The sequence below is a fragment of the Lissotriton vulgaris genome, chromosome 2_1, assembly GCF_964263255.1.
Source record: "Lissotriton vulgaris chromosome 2_1, aLisVul1.2, whole genome shotgun sequence".
In the NCBI taxonomy this organism is placed as follows: Eukaryota; Metazoa; Chordata; class Amphibia; order Caudata; family Salamandridae; genus Lissotriton; species Lissotriton vulgaris.
In genome coordinates this window covers 1,390,867,948-1,390,890,561 of record NC_141687.1, presented here as the reverse complement: position 1 = coordinate 1,390,890,561, position 22,614 = coordinate 1,390,867,948, and the positions used below count along the sequence as shown (strand labels likewise).

The window sequence follows — 22,614 nt, the reverse complement described above, 5'->3', positions numbered from 1 at the left end:
CTGCCCCTGCTCCCTCCTTCCTGCCCAGGCCTCTGGGTTTGTTCAAAATGGCGTCGTCCAGGGTCTCCTGCCACATGGTCTCGTAGAGCCCCTTCCCTCCAGAGCTGCCTGGTGCCTGGCACCAGGTGTCAGCTACTGATGGATGAACCTATAGCCCCGCCCATCTTCTCCTCTTGGCGTGGAGGCCCTCGCCCTTTGAATGCTTAATATGCTGGGCTGGGCCTCTGAGAGTTAGCCCCCAGCCAGGCCCTGGTTATGAGCCGACTCAAAGAAATAGAATATTTCTGGCTGACCCAAAAGCAGTACAAGTATGACTTTGGACTCTGCAGAATACTTCTTCTCACACCAGTTACGGTCCATGTCTGGAATTTGTAGGCCTTGGTAAAGGGTCACTAGCCCCTGGGCTCCACATCCCCATAGGAGAATAATGAAGTGAAAAACAGTAAAACACACTGACTTTCCTTGGCATGTTTCTTCCCAGTGTATAAAGCCTATTCCAGGTCACCTCCCAATTCTGCATAAGTCCTGCCACACCATTCACTTTGTAGCTGCTTCTGGACTGCGCACACCGTGAAGCTCCCCTGTGCAGCCAGTACACGTGTGCACACGCATGTACACATGTCTGCATGTAACCAGCCGGGTGCCCCTTACTCCCGCTGCTGCACAGCGGCCTAGTCAAGCTAGGGGGACACCAGTAAAACCCACATGCAGTCTCTTTCATCATGAGTTCACTGTGGGTGAGGCCCAAATTATGAGGCTCTCTCACAGTAAAAACCCAACAAATAGGTGCTCAAAAAGCGAAAAATCCGAATGGCCAGAGTGTCAGAACCACCTTCTAACAGCACTGTTCATCAGAAGGCTCTTGGAAGTGGTATATACACTTTTAGGGATCACCCGATGAGTCGTCTTTGACTCAAATCATTCAATTTGTTGAAGGTAATTTTCCTTTGAAACTGAACCATTCCATGGCAGCCAATAAAAAGCTGGCAAGGCATTATCAGGGGTAGCTCCTCCGAAATGGTAAAGGAGCGTCGCCCCACTGGCTCGGAGCCAGCAGCTGAAAAATAAAACGATATTGCAAAGATGCACAGGTCCACACCATACAGGAAGTTTTTACAGGGGGCACATCATTTTATGCTCACGGGATCAGCCTGGAGAAATTGCCTGCATAAGAATTTATTTTATATATTTCAGATATTTTAGAGACTTTGGATCTTGCAATAGATACTAGGATCGGGATTATTATTTCGCAGGCCAGAACTTTTTGGTCCATCTTACAAGTCTACATTTTCTTGCCCTGAGGAAGTTCCTTTAATAGGAACGAAACGCGTTGGCTGTTGTCCTGTGTTTTTATGAAGATTAATAAAGAACATTTGAAATAAAGTGGCCTAATTGTGACTTCATCCCTGGTGCTGCCTCCACCCATGTAGTGAATTTTGTCTCTGGATCTCCAGTGGGACCGATCTGTAGCAGGTCCCGTGGTTGGCTGGCACAGGACTCGACTACATATGGGACTTTATGATTGATGTGCTCAGCTTAGAGTCAGCTGTAGGTTCTGCTGTTTTGTCCAACTGTCAAACGTTATTAAGGGACAAATGTTTAAAGCCATAGCAACCAGCAGCTAAATAGATGTTTGTGGGGTCGGCTTTGAAAATAGGTTAGTCTTACCAGTAAGTATGAATTAGCTTTTGACTGCACAGCTTGCTCACAGTTTCCATGGACGCTCTCTATAAATTACATCAGTTCTGTGGTAAAGAATGAATGCATGCATAGAGCAACGCTTGAGTTTAATTTTAATAATTTTAAAGTAAATCTGCTTACATACGTGAAGAAATTAATTTGCACCATTTTGGCATCTATGAAATAATTTTGGATTGGGGGGTAGTTGATTTCCTGACCTCGATTCACGTCCTATGATCAAGAACTGCAAGGCATGAGAGCAATCGATAGAACAAGCATGAGCTTACTGATTGCTAATTACAGCGGACTACTTTTTAATTCCTGACCAGCCTTTTGTCACTCTTCATTTATCAACCTCGCCGCTCTCATTTTAGAGACAACACTGTGATTTTCATGCGTAGATTAATTTGTTATGTTGTGTGTTAATGGACAAGCACCAATGCCTCTCTTATAGACTCCAGACACTTGCCATTGCCAGGCCCTGTTCAGGGTCTACAGGGCAGACGGGGGCTACTGTAACCAAACTGTGGTGGACAATATTGTTTACTACTGGCATCCTGGGGCTCGTTGTACTATGACTCTGCAAAATAGGTCAAATATGAGCCTTTCCACAATGGGCTCTCATGGTAGCAAGGGTGAGCTGTCCATATTCTCAGGGAGGCAGCATAGGAGGCAAGAGGTCTGAGCTCGCCAGTCAACCAACAAATATTATAAATTAATGTACAGCCAGTTATCTTTTATGTAAAAGAAAGTATTTTAATCAAGCAGCAGAACTAAATACTTCAGAGTTCAATTTGATTAACAAATGCAAGGCAGTACTCCTGGTACCTATCTCAAGCAAGTGGTGCACACCCCTTCTTCAGTAATCTCTTCCCAATAGGGGAACCATAGTTACTATAGACCTTAGTGCTCTATGAGCAGAGGCATTGTCGTACCCTTTTTGTGCAACCTCGGGGCAGGCTGGAATTGCTGGGCTCAAATGTGGTGGTTGCAGAGGCATAGTAGGACAAGTACAGCTTCTTTTGCATTTTGACTCTGTAAAGCAAGGCCAAGCTGTCACAGGCTTTGCATTGAGATAGTGCAGGGATGCTCAAAGTCTGAGCTCTACAATCAACCAACAGACCCAATAAAGTGTATTTCCATGTCAGCCCAGTGCTTGTTTTTTTGTAAGAAAGTACTTTAATCACATATTTGTAAGCAATGCTATACACTTCAATAGCTATATAATGGAGTCTTGTGTCTCTGGATGCTCTCGCCTGTAGGTGATGCAACCATCCAGCCTGCCCCCCTTCCAGGGTTGTCCCCAGTTCTGGGTCACCCTTTCTCTTAGAACAATCAGGAGTAGCGTAAATTTCGCTCCGGTTCAATCTCAATCACTCAGTTTCCCAGATGCGTTGTCGGGTTGTTTTACTCTTTCGTTTGTATGAAGACCGTTGTGAGTCCTTTCAGCTGCTGTCTTCCACTCCCCGGCATATTCTCTCACATGCTGGTGAAACAGCGCAGAGGACTGGCAGTTTGTTGTTGCAGTCTATCAGGTTGGGTGTGGGCTGCATTCAATACCTGGGCCCTGCTGTCGTTCACGGTTGCTGCACTAAGTTCAGTAAGGTTGCTTGAGGACCCCGAAACATGGGCAGGACTGGAAACATGCTCAGGACCTGGTTGCAGTGACCTGGAATGTCCATATCTCACCCACAGCAAGTGCAGCCATATCTGTCCAGGCTGACCGTTTCGCAGATTCAGTCCCGATGGGGCCTCAGTAGATCGAATATTCAGCCCCTCGCAAGCCTTGAGCAATTCGACCTACTTCAGATGTAACGCAATTGCAGCTCAGATTATACCATTAGATATCGTATGATCTATGTACCTGCTAGGAACTGGAAGGAGAGTCTGTGGAGGTCCGAAGGCTCCAGGATTATCCCAGATCCCTCTCAGGCAGTTATCTTCTCCCTGGACATTCCACACTCCCCATGTACGTGCTGGCCCTTGCTCTTTCCAAGACAGTTTCTCCTCCTGTAGGGCAAGACAGTCTTCTCCCCTCTCTCAGCAGACATGCAGGCTGGATGTTGTGAGAAGTTGGCCTGATATGTAATGTCCACTATTCTAGTGGGCACCCTGTATCAGTCCTAACAACCCTTATGGTAATGGTAGTAAAGTCAACCCTATAGACCAGCTATTCTAGAGGTAGCATGGACAAAGCAGTCTTAGGCTAAAACTTCAGAGGGCATGTGAAGCCAGCTGTTTTACCATATGTAACCCCTTGAATATCAAATGAAAGGACACCACACAGGTTATATATAAAATATATATATATGTATTTATTACTAAAACAACCCCTCTGAGCTCTTTATGAGGTCAGAGGCACAAGCACATAACAAGATACTTAATTATCATACAATAAGTTGCACAAAATACAGTAGGGCCCTAGGGGCACGCTAAACCATATACTAAAATAGTGGTATAAGAACCACGTCATGGACAATGGATAGGCCTAGGGAATCGTTGGGGCTATGCTGTACTACCAAAGGATAGGAAGCAGGAGGCCCACTGGAGGTGTGTGCAGTGTCTTTACACACACGAGTTACCATAGAGTTAGAATGAGAACCAAAGAAATGGAAACTAGTTATTTTAGGACACATCCGGATGGACTAGGAGAAAGCTACTGAAAACTGGGACACTAGGATAGTCAATACCCACAGGAGCACCGGAGTACTCGTGTTACCTCACCCACAGGAAGCGGGTGCATAGGTGTCAGTGTGTTGGGTTTCGTCGCTGAATCCTATGGAACCTTGGAGAAAGATGCTGCAGGCGACCAGGAGAGAAGTGTCCGGGTGGATCCAAGAGCGGATCGAGGATGAAGGGTACCTGAAAGCAGAAGGGACAGAGTCTGGGTCACTAGCCAGTGACCAGGAAGGAACTAGGAAGGATCCAGGCGATTTCGTGAAGCAATCAGGTGATGTCGTGAAGCTTGTCTCTGCAGCCACGTGGACCAGGAGGTGTCGATGACAACCAGGAGCTGGGCACGGACTGTCCCACGAAGGATCTCAGTGTCTGCTTCCGGATTTCAGTCAACAAGCCTTGGCAAAGGCAACTCACGCAGGAATCGAAGATGGCTTCTGGATCAGACCAGCAAGGTCTGATGGGCTTCTCCTTTTCAGGGAAGCAAGGGCCAGCCTGGAGCAACCAGGCCAGCGGTGGAAATTCGTAGGTTCGTCGTCAGAGGCCGCTAGCCAACGGACAAGTGACCGGGCAGACGCGTCGAGCACAAAAACACTAGCAGGCCCCACGCGACACTCATGGAGTGTGGAGGGCTGTGCGTCGGTGTAAAAGGTGCTCGGGGCTGGGGCTTCTCAATCCCCAATGCACAGCTTCAAGGGTGCCTCGGGAGCTGCGCAGGTAGCAAATTGCAGGTTTTCCAAGATGGCCGGTCCCACGTCTCTCGTCGCCTCCACGGGTTTCAGCATTTGCTGTGGCTGTGGATCGGGCTCAAGGAAGTCTGGAAGTCTGGTTCTTGTCAGGCTCTGTGATCAGTGTCCGGCGGGAGCGTCGATAAAGCAAACCGCAGATCGCTGGATGGTGCCTGTTTGCACAGGGTGGTCACTCCTTGACCACAAGGGAGATTCTTCAGTCTTCTATGTCGAGTAGAATGTCGAAGGTCCAGAGTTTCGTTTCAAGTTTCAGTTCAGGATAAATCTAAAGTCTCTTGACTCAGCTCCTACCTATATACTAATCTGAGGGGCTGGATTACCTGCTAGTTCCCTCCTATGGGTGGGACCAGGGAAGGGGGTGGTTACACCCCTTTCCCTTTGTTCAGTTTCACGCCAGAGCTGGGTCTGGAGTGCCCCAGCAACTGGTTTGAACATGGCTATGCATGGGACACCTTGTGTGCCCCAGGCAGTGTCTCATTTCATTCAGCCCTCCCTGCCCCAATACACTATGGCCTGTCTGGGGTGGTGCTAGCACCTTCCAAGACAGGAAACCTATTGTCCAAGCCTCCCTCGCTGGAAGGACTCCCAGCAGCAGGAGGTCAGACTTATGTCTGTGGCAGCAGCATCCATTTTGTGATGCTGAGGCTCTGGTTAACTTTAACGGGGTTTAGTGGGAACAACAGGTCTTCTCCCTCTAGAAGGGTGGAATGCTACCCAGTCACCAGAACTGGCGAGGGGGTAGTATTCCAAAGTGTATGACACCTTACACGACATGTTTTGATAAAGCCAAACCAAAGTTAGCATTCAACCGCAAGGATGATCATGCACTTAAGAGTATATGGTATGGATATATCATAGAACAGCTATAAGGACATGGTTCCGAAAGCTGCAGACAGGCTCAGCTCATGCTAGAGCCTCATCTCGCATAACACCAAGCACTCTGCCTCCAAGATTGTTAAGACCTGCCATAGGAGTGACTTATAGGTATATATGTGTCTATATGTAAAGGTAGGGGATAGGGATACTACACCTAAGCAAGGGGTGATTACACGACCTTGCCCCAGCTGAGTGATCAGCCAGTTGTGTCAATGTGAATAGCCAGGGGTGGCATAATACATGCTGCAGCCCCTGGTAGGCCTTGGATGCACCTATGCCCTGGGTACCTATAGTACACTGTACAGGGGCTCATAAGGTGACCCAATATCCAATTGGAGATGTACCTAAAGTACATGGAGTCCATTTTACAGTGAGAGCAGATAGCCTGGGGCCCTGATTAGCAGGATCCCAGGCCAACTAAGTCGAAAACCAGCTACACACAAGGCAAAAAATCTGGGGTAACCATAGTCCGGTATCCACCTTCCTACAGTTGTGCGTTCCACTTTTATATACAACGTCCAACAGGGGTCAAGTATTCTTCCCAGGTAGCACTGGGGATGTCTTCATCATGAAGCACCTAGAACGAAGGCATGCAGTGTTTTGAGGTTTCTGCGCCTGGCTACCTTCAGGCAAACTGATGAAATTAGAAAAAGACAAAAGGGCAAGCTTCATCAAGAGACTTCTTCCTCTTTAATCGCAGTCGCGGTCTTCACGCCTACCATCCACCAAAAGGCAGTATTCAGAAATACTAATCAGCAGCCCCTTGCTAATCCAAAGGACTCCTAAAATATCTCAAGTAGCTCTGTCTCCATTCCTCTCACTTAACTGTTTGTGTCTCCTCCCTCTGTCTGCAGAAATGTAAGCAATTCACTTGCACTATGTCGGAACACTGTCCTCTAACCCCTTGTGCTAGGCCAGGGCTTAATCAAATGGGTCCCAATGGCCTCCAAACTCTGACTCATTCACATACCAGTCATGTGCTACTTTTGCCACACATGTAACCATGCTAACAAACACTCGGATCTCAGGGCAAGGGCAGAGGAAGCCCATAGAAACAGATTTTTACACTGGTGGGTCCATAATCTTCAACCCTACTGACTTAGATAAGAAGGTCTGGTCACACTGTTGGTTCCTTTAAGCACGGTGTGCGGATGCCACCACTGCTCTACATTCTAAACTCATGACAGGAACAGTAGTCCATTGTTAACAATGAGGACATGCATGGTGCACCCATATAAGTCACAGGAGAGGTCTGGGGCCTCTCATGGTCATGGACAGATCCAGGTCTCTGTACACACATTTAGATTAGCGTGAGGCCAGAGTGAAAATAAAAAGTCAGAACATCAGATATACATGCAGTCTGGCAGCAAGGGCAGGGGAACACACCCATGTACCACACAGGGGACATTCCCATTTCAGTGAGCTTGAATTGAGCACTGTTGTTGATTATTTCAATTTGGTGCCCATGAATTTAGATGTTCAACTCTGTTGAACAGTTCTTAACCCAGATATTGATTTGGGCATAAGAGGAGAAAATCTCAAATCCTTGCGCTAGATTCCTCAGTACGCATTGTAGTCCGTTGTTCTATTCCAGGCAAAGGCCTGCTCTAGCGGCTCAATTGTTCTGAAGATGGTGAATGCAGTGCGTGCAGTCTACGTCATCGGCTTGCATAGAGTCTCCCTTTGGAACAGGAGCCACTGGACGAGTTCAGCACATCAAGTTCTGGGATAGCAGCATGGCATCTTCGGCAGTGCCCAGGCCAAGTGAGATGTGTCCTACATCAAGATTGTTGCGTCCCTTCCCGACCCCGTTGCCAGTTAGTCAGTGTTTGTTTGTTCAGCAATAGCGGCTTTCCCAAGCTGACAGGCTCCTATTCAGTGTGGATAACTGATTACTACTCATTGGTGGTGGCAGCATCCGTTTGTTGCCCACAATGGCGGCCACCCGACACAATGGTAGTTTCGCATATGAAGCCTTTTGGGGCAGGTGTAAGCAGGAACCACGTAGAGACGAGGAGATCCACTCACATTACTGGTAACTTTTGGCTTTGCTTTCTTTCTAGTGTACTCCACTTTTTCAAGGTGTTCTCACACTGGAACAGTCTGTGCCTCTTCTACTGGAAAGCACTTCCTCCCACAGGTCCAGGTACACACCTTCCCTCTCCCAGCATGCAGCCTTCTTGGCACTGTGCAGATCCTCTGTACCTACAGCAAAAAGTGCAGACTTCAGGAGATGTCCTTTTGCCTCTGTGAGTTGGGCTGTCAGTCAGGTGTCAGCTCCGTTCACACAGCAGTCCTTTGAGTACACTGTGAGCAACTAGAGGTGTTCAGGAAAAGAAGTTATCAGCAGCCCTTTGCTAACAAGCACTCAATAGAATTTTTAAATGGATTTGTCTCCATCCTCCTTGCTTCATTGTTTGATTTTCTACCCTCCAGTCATAGGAATGCATGCAATAGGCTCCCACGGTCTGGGAAAGCTATAGTCATCCTTCATCTTGTGCCATGCTAAGCCAGGGGTGTCCAAAATGGATCCCTCTGGCGCCAGTACTCCTGCACAGACAGAGTCCTGCTCCAATATATGAATCACGTGCTGTCTGTGCACAGAGACATGCACATACATCTGCGGCGTACCTCATGGATCCTCACTCAGCCCCACCCTTTTCAACGTATACATGAGCCCCCTCGCGGCCATCGCACGCCAACACAACCTCAACATCATCTCTTACGCGGACGACACTCAACTGATCCTTTCTCTCACCAACGACCCCAGCACCGCCAAAACTAACCTACACGAAGGAATGAAAGAAGTTGCCGAATGGATGAAACAAAGCCGTTTGAAACTGAACTCAGACAAAACAGAAGTCCTCATCTTAGGTACATCCCCCTCTGCTTGGGACGACTCCTGGTGGCCGGAAGCCCTCGGAAAAGCACCCATCCCGACAGACCACGCACGGAACCTTGGCGTCATCCTGGATTCTTCACTCTCAATGCACAGACAAGTCAGCGCCGTATCCTCTTCCTGCTTCAACATTCTCTGCATGCTCAGGAAAACATTTCGCTGGATCCCCTCCGAAACAAGGAAAACAGTCACCCACGCTCTGGTCACGAGCCGACTGGACTACGGAAACACCCTCTACGCAGGTACCACCGCTAAACTCCAGAAGAAACTCCAACGAATCCAAAACGCCTCAGCCAGGCTCATATTAGACATCCCACGCAACGAACACATCTCTGGTCACCTTAAAGACCTCCACTGGCTACCCGTCAATAAAAGGATCACTTTCCGACTGCTCACCCACGCACACAAATCACTCTACAACATCGGACCAGATTGCCTCAACTCTCGACTGTCCTCCCGCCAACTACGCTCTTCCAGCCAAGCCTTCGCCACTGTACCTCGCATCAACAAGACCACCATGGGAGGCAGATCCTTTTCACACCTTGCTGCTAAAACATGGAACTCACTCCCCGCCTACCTTCGCCTCACCCAAAACCACCTAGCGTTCAGAAAGCAGCTTAAAACATGGATATTTGACAAATAATCCTCCTCCCCTTCCTAAGCGCCTTGAAACCCTCTGGGTATGTAGTGCGCTATACAAATTTCATGACTTGACTTGACTTGATGTCAACACAAAGTTATGGGTCTCTTGTAATAGCCGTACTTTACACAAGAGGTGTCAGTAGACCACACACACTCACTGACATAGAGAAACAAATGTGGCTATGCTACAAATCACTTATTAAAACATGGCAACCTGCTGTCGCTGCTATACGTGTTACATCCAAGACAGGAACAATAGTTCATTGTCTATCATGAGGGCATGCTTGGTGCACTAACCCACATGACCGGACAGGTGCTGAAACCTTACCTTGTCAAGCACAGGCCTGGTCGTCTGCACTCACTGTGGATTAGCGTGGCACCTGGGGAAAAAAATAAAATCAGAATACCAGTTACACATGTAGTTGGGCACTCTGGAAACCATGCAATGGACATCCCTGACCCAACACTTGCACCTCCAAAAATCTTTAGTTACATATTGCATAAGTACTTTGGTTTTATTCGACTTTCTCTTTTCTTGCACACAGTAACAAAGAATCTGAGATCAGCTTCAGCCTCAAACGCTTATTTACAAAATCGGATCGCCATTTACCCTTGGCCAGTAACCACTCAAGCGAGCCAAAGTAGTCCCGTTGCTGGCTCAACTGCCTTACCTAGCTCCCTCTTCATAGAAGTCGAGTCACATTGGGAAAGTACTCGTTTAAAAAGTGACTGCCAGGCTAATCTTAGAAAGATAGAAATGGGAGCACTTATAGCACTCTTTTTGCATCAATCACATATGATGTTCACACCATTATAACTCCCAGCCCACCTACCCAAACACGCGCGCAGAGTATGATTGATCTCTCGCAATCTTCATAAGTCGCAGCAGTCCCCGTCCTTTTAATACCAACATACAAATAGATTTTTGCTGCTGTATGCTTGTTCTCAGACCTCACCCTTTGTATCGCTGTTACCCTTTCCCAGAATATTTCTTTCTAAATGAAATGCATGCTGTTAGACCTGACACCATTGGCGCGGGTCTCCCTTCCATTTTTCTCTTTTGTCTCCTCGGTTTTTGCTGGTATTAGATGTTCTGGTGCTGTGCCACTCCCATTCAGTGCCACAGTGCAAATGCTCCCTACGTAAATATTACTGTGAATTGGTATATCCCTGACTGGCTTATTTGGTTTACCTGTTAGTCCCTGGTAGTGTGGCCTGTGTGGTTACCCAAATGCACCACCCACAGAAGCAGCTTGTAAAGTGTTCCTCAGACCTGCCACTGAAGTGTCTGCATGTGGTCCAGAACTGCCATCTTGGCTGTGAAGTGCCCACACTTCCCAGCCCCTGAACCTTCCCTTAACATCATCTCAGTCAACCCTATGGTAGTTGCATTGTGTGTGTAAGGTAGGACATTACTTGATTTGTGTAGCATGTCCTGGAAGTGAATCACCCTCCATTTTGTTTTTCACTGCTGCAAGGCTACCTGATCTCCATAGGCTAGAATGGGCAGACCGGCTATTACATGTTATAGCCCTAACTGTCTCAAGGAACATGGTAGAAATTCGAGTTTAGTATCCCTGTGCTCAGAATAATAAAATACATATTTTAGCAAAGTTGGTTTTAATATTCTGTGTTTGAAAATACCACTTTTAGAAAGTAGGTATTTTCTTGGGTAAGCCTTTCCAGTGTGCTCTGCTGTTGTGTATTGACTGTCTGGGTATAGAGGGGCAAGGCAGGCTGGGTCAGACCTGGGTTGATTAGAGAGATCTGCATTTGGAGTAGGGGAGAGGTGACCCTTTGATCTGAGCAGGGCTGTGCCTGGCAAAGTGAATGCTGGCTCCACCTCCTCCTGTGTGTCTGGTGGCAGACCCCCTCGTTCTGACAGAAAGGATGCAGCCTGGTAAACAAAGTGCTTCAGGCCTGAGCAGAACTGGTTCTGGCTGGGTTCAGGGACCAGTGATTCTTTAGGACAAAGACTTTTGGGGTATAAATATCTGTGCCCAAACCCCTGATTTTTGTATTGCTCAAGAGGAACCTCTGTCCGTGTTACTAAAGGAATCTGCAGGAGAGGACTGTCCTTATGTTGGTGTGCTGTTTCTTGGACTGGCCTGCAGTAATTCCCCTTGGACTGGGAAGAAGAGGGAAAAGGACTTTTGAGATACTTTTTATTTTGCTAAAGCAATCACCCAAGGGCTAGAAGAGAGCTAACCTGCTGGAGTCACAGGCACATCTGACTCCCCCACCAGCCTCCTGATTCCTCCCAGCGAGAATTTCTATCTGCAGGTGAGGCCCCTATGAGTTCCAGGGCCTCTAGTTCTACTACAGAGACGAGAGTGCTGAAATCGTCACTAACGCCCGTTTGCGAGCCGCTGCAGCTGAAGAGCGTAAGAAAAATAATCGTGCTGCTGCCGCCGAGCGCTCGCAAACCCGAGATAATCGCATTGCAAGCTTACGGGCCACAACGTGCTCGCTAAACCCCGAGATCATCGCATCGCACGTTTGCGGGATTGTCGAAGGCTCGCCCACTCCGGACCATCGCAGCGAGATCATCGCATCACGACATCGCAGAGCGGGCACTGTGCGTCCGCCATTTTCCTCGCATCGCACCCGGATCGTCGCTCCCTCACGGGCACCATTTTCTTTCATCGCAACAAGATCGCACACACAACAGAATCAGCGCATCATCCTTCCTTGCGGCAAGGATTCAACGCATCGCTGGCCTAGCGTGAAGAAGTCTGTTGCTTTGTCCCGCACGCACCCGCAGACCGGCGCATCATCCTCCCTTGCAGCAAGTATTCAACGCATCGCCGGCCCAGCGTGGGAAAAATCATGGCTACAGCTCCTTTTGCGACATTTTGCTTGTTTTGCTACGAAATCCAGGTACTTTGTAAGTAAAAGTACCCTCCTTTCACAGTATTGTGGCTTTTTACCGTTATTGGTCTTGTGTTAAGTCTATATATAAAGATACTTATTTTTTATAACTACTTGTGTGGTGTCCTTTTGTAGTGTCCTTCACTGTGTTACTGTGTATGATCATAAATGCTAAACACACTGCCTCTGAGATAAGCCTAGCTGCTCGTGCTACGTTACCACAGGGTTGAGCACGGGTTATCAAAGGGTGTAGCCCCCTTACTCTGACTAAGGAAGAAGGGTCCCTACTTGGACTGTGACCAGCCACTGCCTACTAGAGACCCCCATTTCTAACACATGCCCTTTCAGAAACTATTCTTAACATTTCTGTTTTAACCCATGTTGTCCTCTCCAGTTTTCACTACTACCTCACTGTAACGAAATACCATTGCCAACTGCCACATAGACAGAGTTTTATTAGCTAGCTCTATTGTAGTTCATGCTCAGCAAATGAAACTTCTCTAAGGATATATCTGTGTCACTGTTTAGTTTTATATTGATGACCAGTGTAACCTGCCACACCTGGTGATTCTCTCACTTGTACTGGTACTGAGTGCAATATGAACGGGACCGGAGTAGCGTGGTTTCCTGATTACTTACCAAAGGTCTGATTGTTTCCAAATACAAAGACCGGGATCTTAAGCCACTAAACAACTTGGGATGTCATGGCGGCTTCTCTGCATGAGGCAAGAGTGGGCCATTGGTTGACACATGCTTCTTCAAATGTATTGAAAGCCTTGGGTCCGGACCGTGTGACTGTGGGATAAGGAATAGTGGCGACCTACAGCTTTATTGAATGAGTATTTGTAGTGTTTCAATGTATTTGATGAAGTTCTACCAGTTGAGTTTGCACCACTGGCAGACATAATGCTGGTGGGAATACCAGAGAACTTTGTTCGATTTTGCGCCACTAGTGTATCAGAGAAGCACCTTCACACAGGTTGTTTTTTTCTGCCGGCTGGACTCTAAATTGCCACCCGACTGTGAAATTATGGTATGTTGCTTCTGCTTTTCCACATCTCATTCCATGATTCCATCACTTCGTGCCAGCGCTGAAAGGGAATCACCCTGCTTCCTTCACAGTCTCAAAATACCTCTGGTGTGTTTTTACATCTGTACTACATCTCCAAAGTATGCAAATGTATGTCACTGCAGCATCTTACTGTCCTCTACCTGGTAGTCTATCCTTCTCACGAACGTAATTCTTTAGCTCTACTCCATCTAGTTTGTTGAACAACAAACAATTTCATCTAGAAGTAAGACGCATTTTTTTGTGGTAAATCATATTTCGCCTTGTTGGGGCGGATAAAGTTGTGTTAATTAGTTGGTTTTTTTTTGCTTCATTCCTTTGCCTTTTTTTTCTACAGGATGAAGGTTGGCTAATGGGCGTGAAGGAAAGCGACTGGCAGCAGAACAAAGATCTTGAGCAGAATCGGGGTGTCTTTCCAGAGAACTTTACAGAAAAGGGCCTGTGAAGGCCACCGGAGAGGTCACGTTTCTCTGGGAAATGAAGCAAGTTTTCTGTGAAAATATAATATTCGCCTACAACAAATAAAGGCGAACCTGAGGCAAAAAGTCATCGTAAGGGCAAATGGCCTCTCTCCGAAGCAACTTCTAAAAAAAGAAAACGACCCATCAGAGGAAATTTGAATAAAACAAAACAGAAAAATAAAGTTTAACACATTGTGCCCCTTCCCTCCTCTCCTTCAGGTTGGCCAGCATGCCCTCGTCGAGGCTCTCCACCTCAATGTGCTTCCTTGATTTTCATCTCTCTGTTGGATCATTGGGTTGCCCTCTTGTTGTTCCTTGCAAACTGTTATCTGTGGGCCTGAAGCTTCAGGGCATCAAAGTATTGCTGATCCACACCGCCTGCAGCGCAGGTTGATGTGCTCTGTACGTCCTAGGTCATAGCCAAAGGCGGCTCCTACCCCCTAAAAAGATTCCAAATGTTTATTTTACCAGAGTTAGACTTGCATCAAGCAAATCATTATTTTAACATACACGGATGTAACTGTGTTTCTGCAACTATATTGTGTGTGTGTGTGTGTGCGCGTGTATTTTTCCCCCTGTTTCAATATGTAATGGACTGTGATTTTATACTGTAAAACCAAGTGACCTGTGAGTGTGTATTTGAGTGACTTAAGCCACCTGTTGCTCTTCAAGCATTGGAGCCAAAGTTCTTCTTGCCAGTGGAAATTACATGCTCTTCATTTGGGAGACCCAATACTGTTATTCTCCCTTGTTATTGAAACGAAATAGCAATGCTATATTACATAGCGGGAGAGAGACTAGAGGAAGAATCTTAATATTTCCAGGAAGTGTAGGAAATTGTGCTAGTCAAGTTCAGAAACCTCATGGGCGTGGTTTAGGGATTTGTTTCTCCCAGAGTCTTGATAGGCTTCAGCTGTGTAAACAGTAGTTGGTAGAGAGCAAGGATCAGAACCATCTTTTCATTCAGCCAAACACACAAAATGGGGCATTCTGCCACATCTGCCCAGTGACCTCCTGTATCTGCGCTTGGCCTCCATGCAGCACTCAGTGAAATGTTCTGATGGTTACTGTTTGCAAGCAATGCGGTCGCTTTAAAATATAGCGTTCGCACCTCATCCTCGAGGCTGTGCAAAGGATTTTTCTTTGTTATGTATCTTAAAGTGTTGAGGTACAGTGACCATAATCACAGAAATGCACCTAAAAACCATCAGCTTAGAGAAATGACCAACTGTCTCACAGTAATGACTGCCATCACAGGCCCTCTACCTAACTATTTAGTTCGAGTTGTGGATTAATCATTTTTTACTGATTGAAAAATGTGTACAAAAAGTATTTAAAAAGTCATTCCTTTTGTGACAACATGCCTCAAATACTGTCAGACAACTAATTTACTACAGACCGTATTGTTTCTTGCTCTGAATGGAGAAACATTTTGCTTTGTGCCTCTTCAGTGCTGTTTGCACAGAGGGGAGTCATGTTCTTAAGGAAGCGTGTCTGTGGTACTGATGGAGGAGCAGTTTATTTCAGATAGAACCTTATCTTGTTGACAAGGAAATCCCTCTTCATTGAACTGCTACTCCTCTGGTTCTGCATAGGTTGGCTTGCCTCCGTAGGCAGGCACTGTTAGTGAGAGTGAGAGCACACCTTGCTTTGGGCCCTGGTGCAGCTATTTCTGGTTGCGAGGGCCACCTTCCTTCTTTGAGTTGGACATGCTTCTCGTATGAGGTGAATGCCGTCATCTGTCGTGTAGCAATAATTCTTCTGGAAAGGGGCAGATATCCACAATGATTACAAACTCTGAGCTGACAATATCACGAGCAACTCAGCCCGTTCCTAATGTACAAAATTAGGAAAATACATTTTTCGAAGGATAAAATGCAAGAGCACTGACAGCCTTACTATGTAGAAGACTTGAGTTAAGAAAGTAGTAAGTTATCTTGGGGCACAGTGTGTTTTTGAAGGTCCTTTATTGCTGGTAATGATTTTGACCAGTGCCGAATAGCTGCTTCTAAATGCTCCACACTCCCTGACTGTTGTATTTTGTACTTGCCGGGACTTTAAGTGTTTGCAGATTCGCTGCACATCTGTGTCCATTTCTGACGCACTTTTGTATGGCATTCTCCTTGCTTGGTGTTAAGAAACCACACATTCTCGACCCCAATTCAGGGTACCAACCCAAGACTCGTTATTGCACTGTCATTGTTCAGGTGTGCTGATGTCTTCACTGTGTGATAGTTAGTGCTGGTTCTTGGAATAGTTTCATGTTCATATTCTATTCATCTGATTGACTTAGTTTTCTTTATAACAATATGGATCCTCACTGATTTTAGTCCGACCATGTACACCAGCCATTCTATGCAGCACTCCCAAAAACGTGTACTATTGCGCAACCGACCATGAAGAATCGCACAAGCGCATTTTGTTAATTCCGTTAGGACATGGGTATCTCGAAGATGGCAAAGATATCTCCATATTTACTCTATTGTATAACACTCTGACTGTGGTATAAGAGACATGGCAGTGAACTTGGATTACTCCAGGCATCTCTGTTGGATTTGGAATTGGGCCTGAGCCTCTGGCCCACACATTTACAGCTTACATGAAAAAATGGAAGCTGAACACTTTAGCAAGAGTGAGGACTGTTAAGCTTTAACCTTCTCATTTGTCTCAAGCACTGTCTGCCAGCAAGGGTTGGCCTGTTGAATGACAGGCAAATATGAGAACCCAATACAGTCAATGACTCCTTGTAATTTATGAGGATGCAATGTTGTTTTAGTTTCAGGTTTTAGGTTTAGTTATGGCAGAGGAGACACGAAGGTTGATACTGAGGCTTTTAACACAATAGGTCTGGTCAGTTCCTAACTCCAATGGAACATGTGGCAGGAAGTTGATTAGTTTTCAGTAGCTTTTTTTAGAATTGACTACAGTAACCTTGGAGAAGTTCTACAAGTGCCTAAACCTTGCCTTTGAATCACACATTTGATGCTGGCTTCTACAGTTCATTTTGGGCTAATAGAGTCTGCTGAGGAGTAGCTAAAGAGAGTCTCTTTTGTGAGCTGATCAGGAATTGATGTAATTGTATAATGGACACTGCCAAACACAGCAAGATGTTTCAGATCGCTCTGACGACGGTTCTTCTGCTGTTTAAAGATAAGAGGCCCAGATAATCTTGTTTAGTTTTTAGACGTGGTCTCCTCTAACGGATCCAAACCTAAAGGGAAGATGTGTTCGCTTGCTGGTGTTTCAGATCTATTTCTGGGGTAGATTAATCTGCTGAATGTGGTTCGTCTTGATGTTTCTCTTGACACTGGTCCATCTTCCATGACTGTCATGGCAGCGGGCCGGTCTACAGCAGCTGCTAATCGCACTGCTACAGTTGCAGTTTGTATAAGTAGCCATTAAGGGAGGGCAGAGCGTTGGGAGCTAAGGAGGTAAAGAGAAACTTGGCACTTAACTGCACAGGTTGAAAGGGCATTTTGGAAGCTGTTCCCAAGATGTTTGCGAGCTTTAAAAACAATTTAAAATTGAAATATCACGTAAAGTGTTATCTCTTTCTTCTGTTCTCATTTTTTTCCATGTCATTGAGTTGTTTGTTCTACAAATTGGCATGTCCGTTCAGCTCCATGTTTACAGTGAGGTGAAAAGCTGTGGTTAGAAAGTAGGAGGCTAAAATGTGCTTTTGTTGTTTTGGATGGTGGAAAAGTAATTTGGCACAGGCAGAAGGAAGTATGGATTCCTCCTGCCTAGTTTACTGCCCACTCTACATTTAAGTGTTGATCGTTTGAGAATGGTCTTCAGAACTTGGATGGATTTTCCAGAATGAACATCACAACTCAGTAAATTATTCTCTGACAATATTAATGTCCTGGATTACGTTAAAGTAAACCTTTCTATATCAGGTTTAACTGACATTTGAGCACGATGACAGTGGCCTGAGTTTGTTTTGGGATAAGAGGTACCGTGATTTTGAGCTTATTAAATTGGAGTACTGTGTTTTGTGCAGACCCCCCCCCCCCCCAACTCTGTGGTTAATGCAGAACAGTCCACTACTGCTATTGCATCAGAACGAAAAGTAAGAATTTGGTGTTGGCGACATTGTTGCAAGGAGCAGATGAACATGAGCCAACAAATGCAAAAAAAACCTGTTTACGTGAAAGGAGGACAGTTGCAGTACAAGATCTGCATCGGCAATTCCTTCGTTGTTAACAATTGTGAACTGTTTTTAGGACTCCGCAAGTAAAATATGTTTGGACAGCTTGAGCAGTTACTGTGCTGCTAAAAAAGAAAAAAAGGACATCTGTGAAAGATTATTTTAATACTGTTTAAAGAAAAATGCTGCATGATTCTATTATATTGTTATTTAGTTAGATGAAGGAAAAGTAAATGTTACGTTGAGAGGAAATATATTTACTGCCTTTATATATGAAGCTGTCCTCCATTCCCCTTATGGCCCTTCCAGAACATGTTTACTGTCCTCAAGATGTCCTTACCAGCTTAGATGACATAGCTGCAGAGGTTTAATTTTCAGTGTTAAAAATCTTGTTTGTGTTGAATGGCGAAGATCCATGAGGGTTCTTCCATTTTACTTGAAAGCCATTGTAGTAGGCAATGAGCCTGTCCACCCAGGACACATATCGTTTTCCCTATGTGTACAGGTTTTATGGTTCAAAACGTTGTCTGCAAATGATAACCTCAACTGACAATCTGTGCTTAGAACCACTTGTCAATAAAGGGCACTTGGCTGATAAAACGTCAGATTCCATGTATCAGGTTATTTACAAGCTTCAACATTGTGAAGGATGGGCTAGTTGTCTGCACCCACAACAGGTTCCTGCCTGGCGAGCAGGAACCCACCCTGCAGGAATCTGCATGCCACCCCCTCGCTGGCTCTTCAGAATGTATCTCTTCCCTCCTCTCATGTGGCAGCTCAGTAACCTTGAATCTGTGGACTGCTCTCTGGCAAAAAGATTTATTATGGAATCAGAAAAACCACTCTGCGATTGTGGAAAAATGTGGCAAGGTCCTGTGTTATAATGCATTATTATAAAGTATTAATATAGTACTACAAAACGTCTTGGTGCTATTGGTTGTTGTTTTTAGGTCAGGGTACGTGTTAATTAGTCTGTAAGCACTATTTTTTTTATTGAGTTTCTCTTACTGTAGGCAGGATGTGCGCTGCTTCAGCTGGAAGGTCTTGTGTTTTTTTTAAGCAGCACAGCAGCGCTTTATCTTATAGTATGTGTCTTTAAATTAACAACATGGGCGCCCGCTTTCTCCTTAACACGTGTGCCCACTTTCAATAACAACACGGGCCCTCGTGTCTGTTTCTCCCCACCACCCCACCAACCAGACCTAAAGCCCCGGCTCCTCCACGTGACAATGTACGGTATATACATGTACTCATTTTCTCTTCGCTGCCTTAATGCTTTTTTATATCTCTTTAAGCGAGGTCTAAGTGTACCGTGACACGCTATACTGCTTTACTGACTGCAACATAGCTGTTGTTGCATGCACAACAGCTACTCACTTCTCAGACTGCACTTCCCCAAACATAACTGCACTACCCCAAATATAACTGCAATACCCCAAACATAAAACATTTGTTAGAAGTTCTTCAGTTCATACGTTCCCCAATGTTAATGTTTTTTTTTTAACTTGCATTAACTTTTAATCGCCACCATGGTCTAAGTGCATGGTGACACGTTCTTCAGCTTTTCGCACTGTGACTGCACTGCCACTTTTTCAAAGCTGTTCTTGAAAGCACAACAGCTATGCATTTCTCGAAACCAAACGTTGACTGCTTCAGGAGGCACATGGCGTGCCCACTGTGTTTTATCTTTTAAGATGGCAGGTGCACATTTTTTTTTAACACCACAGTTCTCGCCAGTGCAGGGGTGGGTTTGTGCTCTTCAGCCTCCTAGCCGTGTCTCTCCCCGGAACCCGACTGCCTCACAGAGCACCGCAGCTCTTCTGCCCACTTGTTTAAAGTTTTGCGCCTTTTCTTCTCATGAGCCTGTGAAGAGTGCACAGCCAGAACAAGCTTCGTGCCCTGCGATTCAAAAGTCAGCCGCACAGCAATATGGGCACATTCTGGACCATTGGTGAAGCCAGAAGCATACTGCATGGTCTCCTTAATGCATGTTTTTTTGTGTTACAAAGAAAATATAGGAGGCCCCCTAATTTAAACGTCTGGGACCAGGGGAATAAGGTTAAAGAAATGAGTGTCCCTATAGTCAAATCCTGCCGTGGATGTGGTCAGAAGGAATTTGGTACCCACTACAATTGACTATCGGCACAGCCACCACTTACACCTAAAATGTCATCTGGATAAAAAACATTTCATGTGTGTAAGGATCCTCACTTGAATAACAGCATCCAATTTTAACACTCACTAGGAAATTGTGCTATTTGGACTTGTGACAGCCTGTAAAGATACTACAAAAAAAAAATGTTGGCAAAACTATAGAGTAAAATTGGACATAAATTTATTGCACTTCATAGGTTTAAATTTTTTTTTTACATACAATTATTAAACAATGCACACAACAATTACAAGGAATGCAATATATTACACAATGAATTAAAAATGTGTTCTTGAGAACAAAAGTCGACGCGGCGTTTCGGTTAAAAACCTTCTTCAGGGCAGTTTCTCAAATAATTTATATATATATATATATATCGCTCAGGTTTTCTTTCTGAGGTCAAATGCTAAAATGGTGTCCTGTTTTGGGTACACATTCAAGACAACAAATATCCTGCTTGATCAGACTGGGTATAATTGTAATTTGTAATATCTTGTTATCTGATCTTTTAATTCTGCGCTATGTCGGAGGGGCCACGGGTTAACTTTGTTTTGCTGTACTCATACGAGAGTGAGGACTTGATAAATCGCTGTAGCCGCGTGCTAGGTATGCTTCGTCAGCTAGTTCTAGTTATGGGATGATCCTCACGATGTCTAGAACATCCGAATTAACGTAGTCGGCCTCCCTGCTCTTCCGATCACAGCGTCCGGGGGTTCTGTCTATTTCAATGCGGCTACAGCGATTTATCAAGTCCTCACTCTTGTATGAGTACAGCAAAACAAAGCTAACCGGTGGCCCCTCCGACATAGTGCAGAATTAAAAGATCAGATAACAAGATATTCCTAATTACAATTATACCCAGTCTGATCAAGCGGGATATTTGTTGTCTTGAATGTGTACCCAAAACAAGACACCATTTTAGCATTTGACCTCAGAAAGAAAACCTGAGCTATATATATATATATATATATATATATATATATATATATATATATATATATATATATATATATAATTTGAGAAACTGTCCTGAAGAAGGTTTTTAACTGAAACGCCGCGTCGACTTTTGTTCTCAAGAACACATTTTTAATTCATTGTGTTTTTCTGTGTTGCCAGCCCGTGAGTTTAATCGAGTTGCAGTACTGGGGCAGATAATTGGATGTATCGTTTCCAGGCTGGTATGTAGCGGAGTGGGTGTGAAGGGAGGTTTGACAAAATCCTTCACTTCATGCAACTTTGTGAACTCCTAAGTCTGGCAAGAGGAACCTGTGGAACGGCTGTAAGTAAAAGATTTTATTTACTCCTGTCTAGTGATGCCTGCTACAGGTTCTTACTATTAGGGGCATTAAGTAGACTTTACAGCTCTTGTGAGTAGCTAAACGAGCTCTGCTAAAGGACTGTACTGATTGCATTTCCACGTGCAGAGCACTCCCTTACTGGTAAAATGTGTCAGCTCTCTGTCCCTCCCTGGACCCCACAAATGCTCTGGTCTAGCTAGCTGCACTTCTTGGAAGTGAGTTTTTTCGTCCATGTACCTTGATTTTTTCTTCACAGGATTGCACTTTTGCTGGGCCTGGCCGCTAAATCGACTGAATGCACACACATCAATCATCAGTGTTTTACACTGAGGGAACAGGTTTGAATCCTGGTGTGTCCTCTCACCTTTCAGTAAAATGGATACCATTGAATTGGATAATAACATTATATTGTGTTGGGGTGGAAATTTTTTTAAAGTTTTTTTTTTTTTTTTTACAAATAGGTTCAGTTTAAATGTGCTTCCTTTTAGATGCACTGTAAAACACACATTTGCCATACATACATCCACTTCACTCCAAAATGCATAAGCGAAAAACATTTACATTGCAAAGCCAATAGTTATAACACTAAAAAATGCAAGACCTATTGCATTGCTAATGTTTGTTTAAAAAGTGGCCTCCCAGATGACCCTGCCATAGGTCAAAGATTTCATTATGAGGAGTCTGGTTTTCACTTTTTTTTTTTATTCAGTCGATGGGATTTATTACTTGCCTGAAGTGGAGCCGAGTTTCTTAATTTCCCGGCAGACAGGGAAAAAACTGCTGCCTGACCTAGAAAGACTAATACGCAGATGAGTGAGATAAGCTGATATTCCTTTTCCAGAAGCCACCTTTGTTTGTACCACTTGAACTCTAAAAGAACAGGTTCATAACACCCCTCCCTCAGCTCACCATCCGGGCAACACCGCAGACAACATCACAAACACACCACTGAGGGTAACGGCTCAGAATGATAATGGGACAGTTCAGAAGAGTCCGCAACTTAACACACCCAAGACACAGTTCCAAGCATCGCTTTAGAGCTAACAACCCATGTCAGGACGTACACAAAGGAGTCACGCATGAAATCCCAG

The 22,614-nt window shown here is 45.1% G+C and overlaps 1 protein-coding gene across 23 annotated transcripts in view; it reads left to right on the top strand.

The window, feature by feature from the left end:
- BIN1 (bridging integrator 1) overlaps positions 1–18,673 on the top strand; it is a 556,732-nt gene extending 538,059 nt beyond the window's left edge. For all 23 annotated transcript variants that reach the window (XM_086957148.1, XM_086957143.1, XM_086957146.1 and 20 more), the window contains one exon: positions 13,800–18,673. In XM_086957148.1, the coding sequence (XP_086813274.1) occupies positions 13,800–13,907 (108 nt within the window). In that variant the 3' untranslated portion in view covers positions 13,908–18,673. The remainder of the gene's footprint in view (positions 1–13,799) is intronic.
- Positions 18,674–22,614: the final 3,941 nt, after the last annotated feature.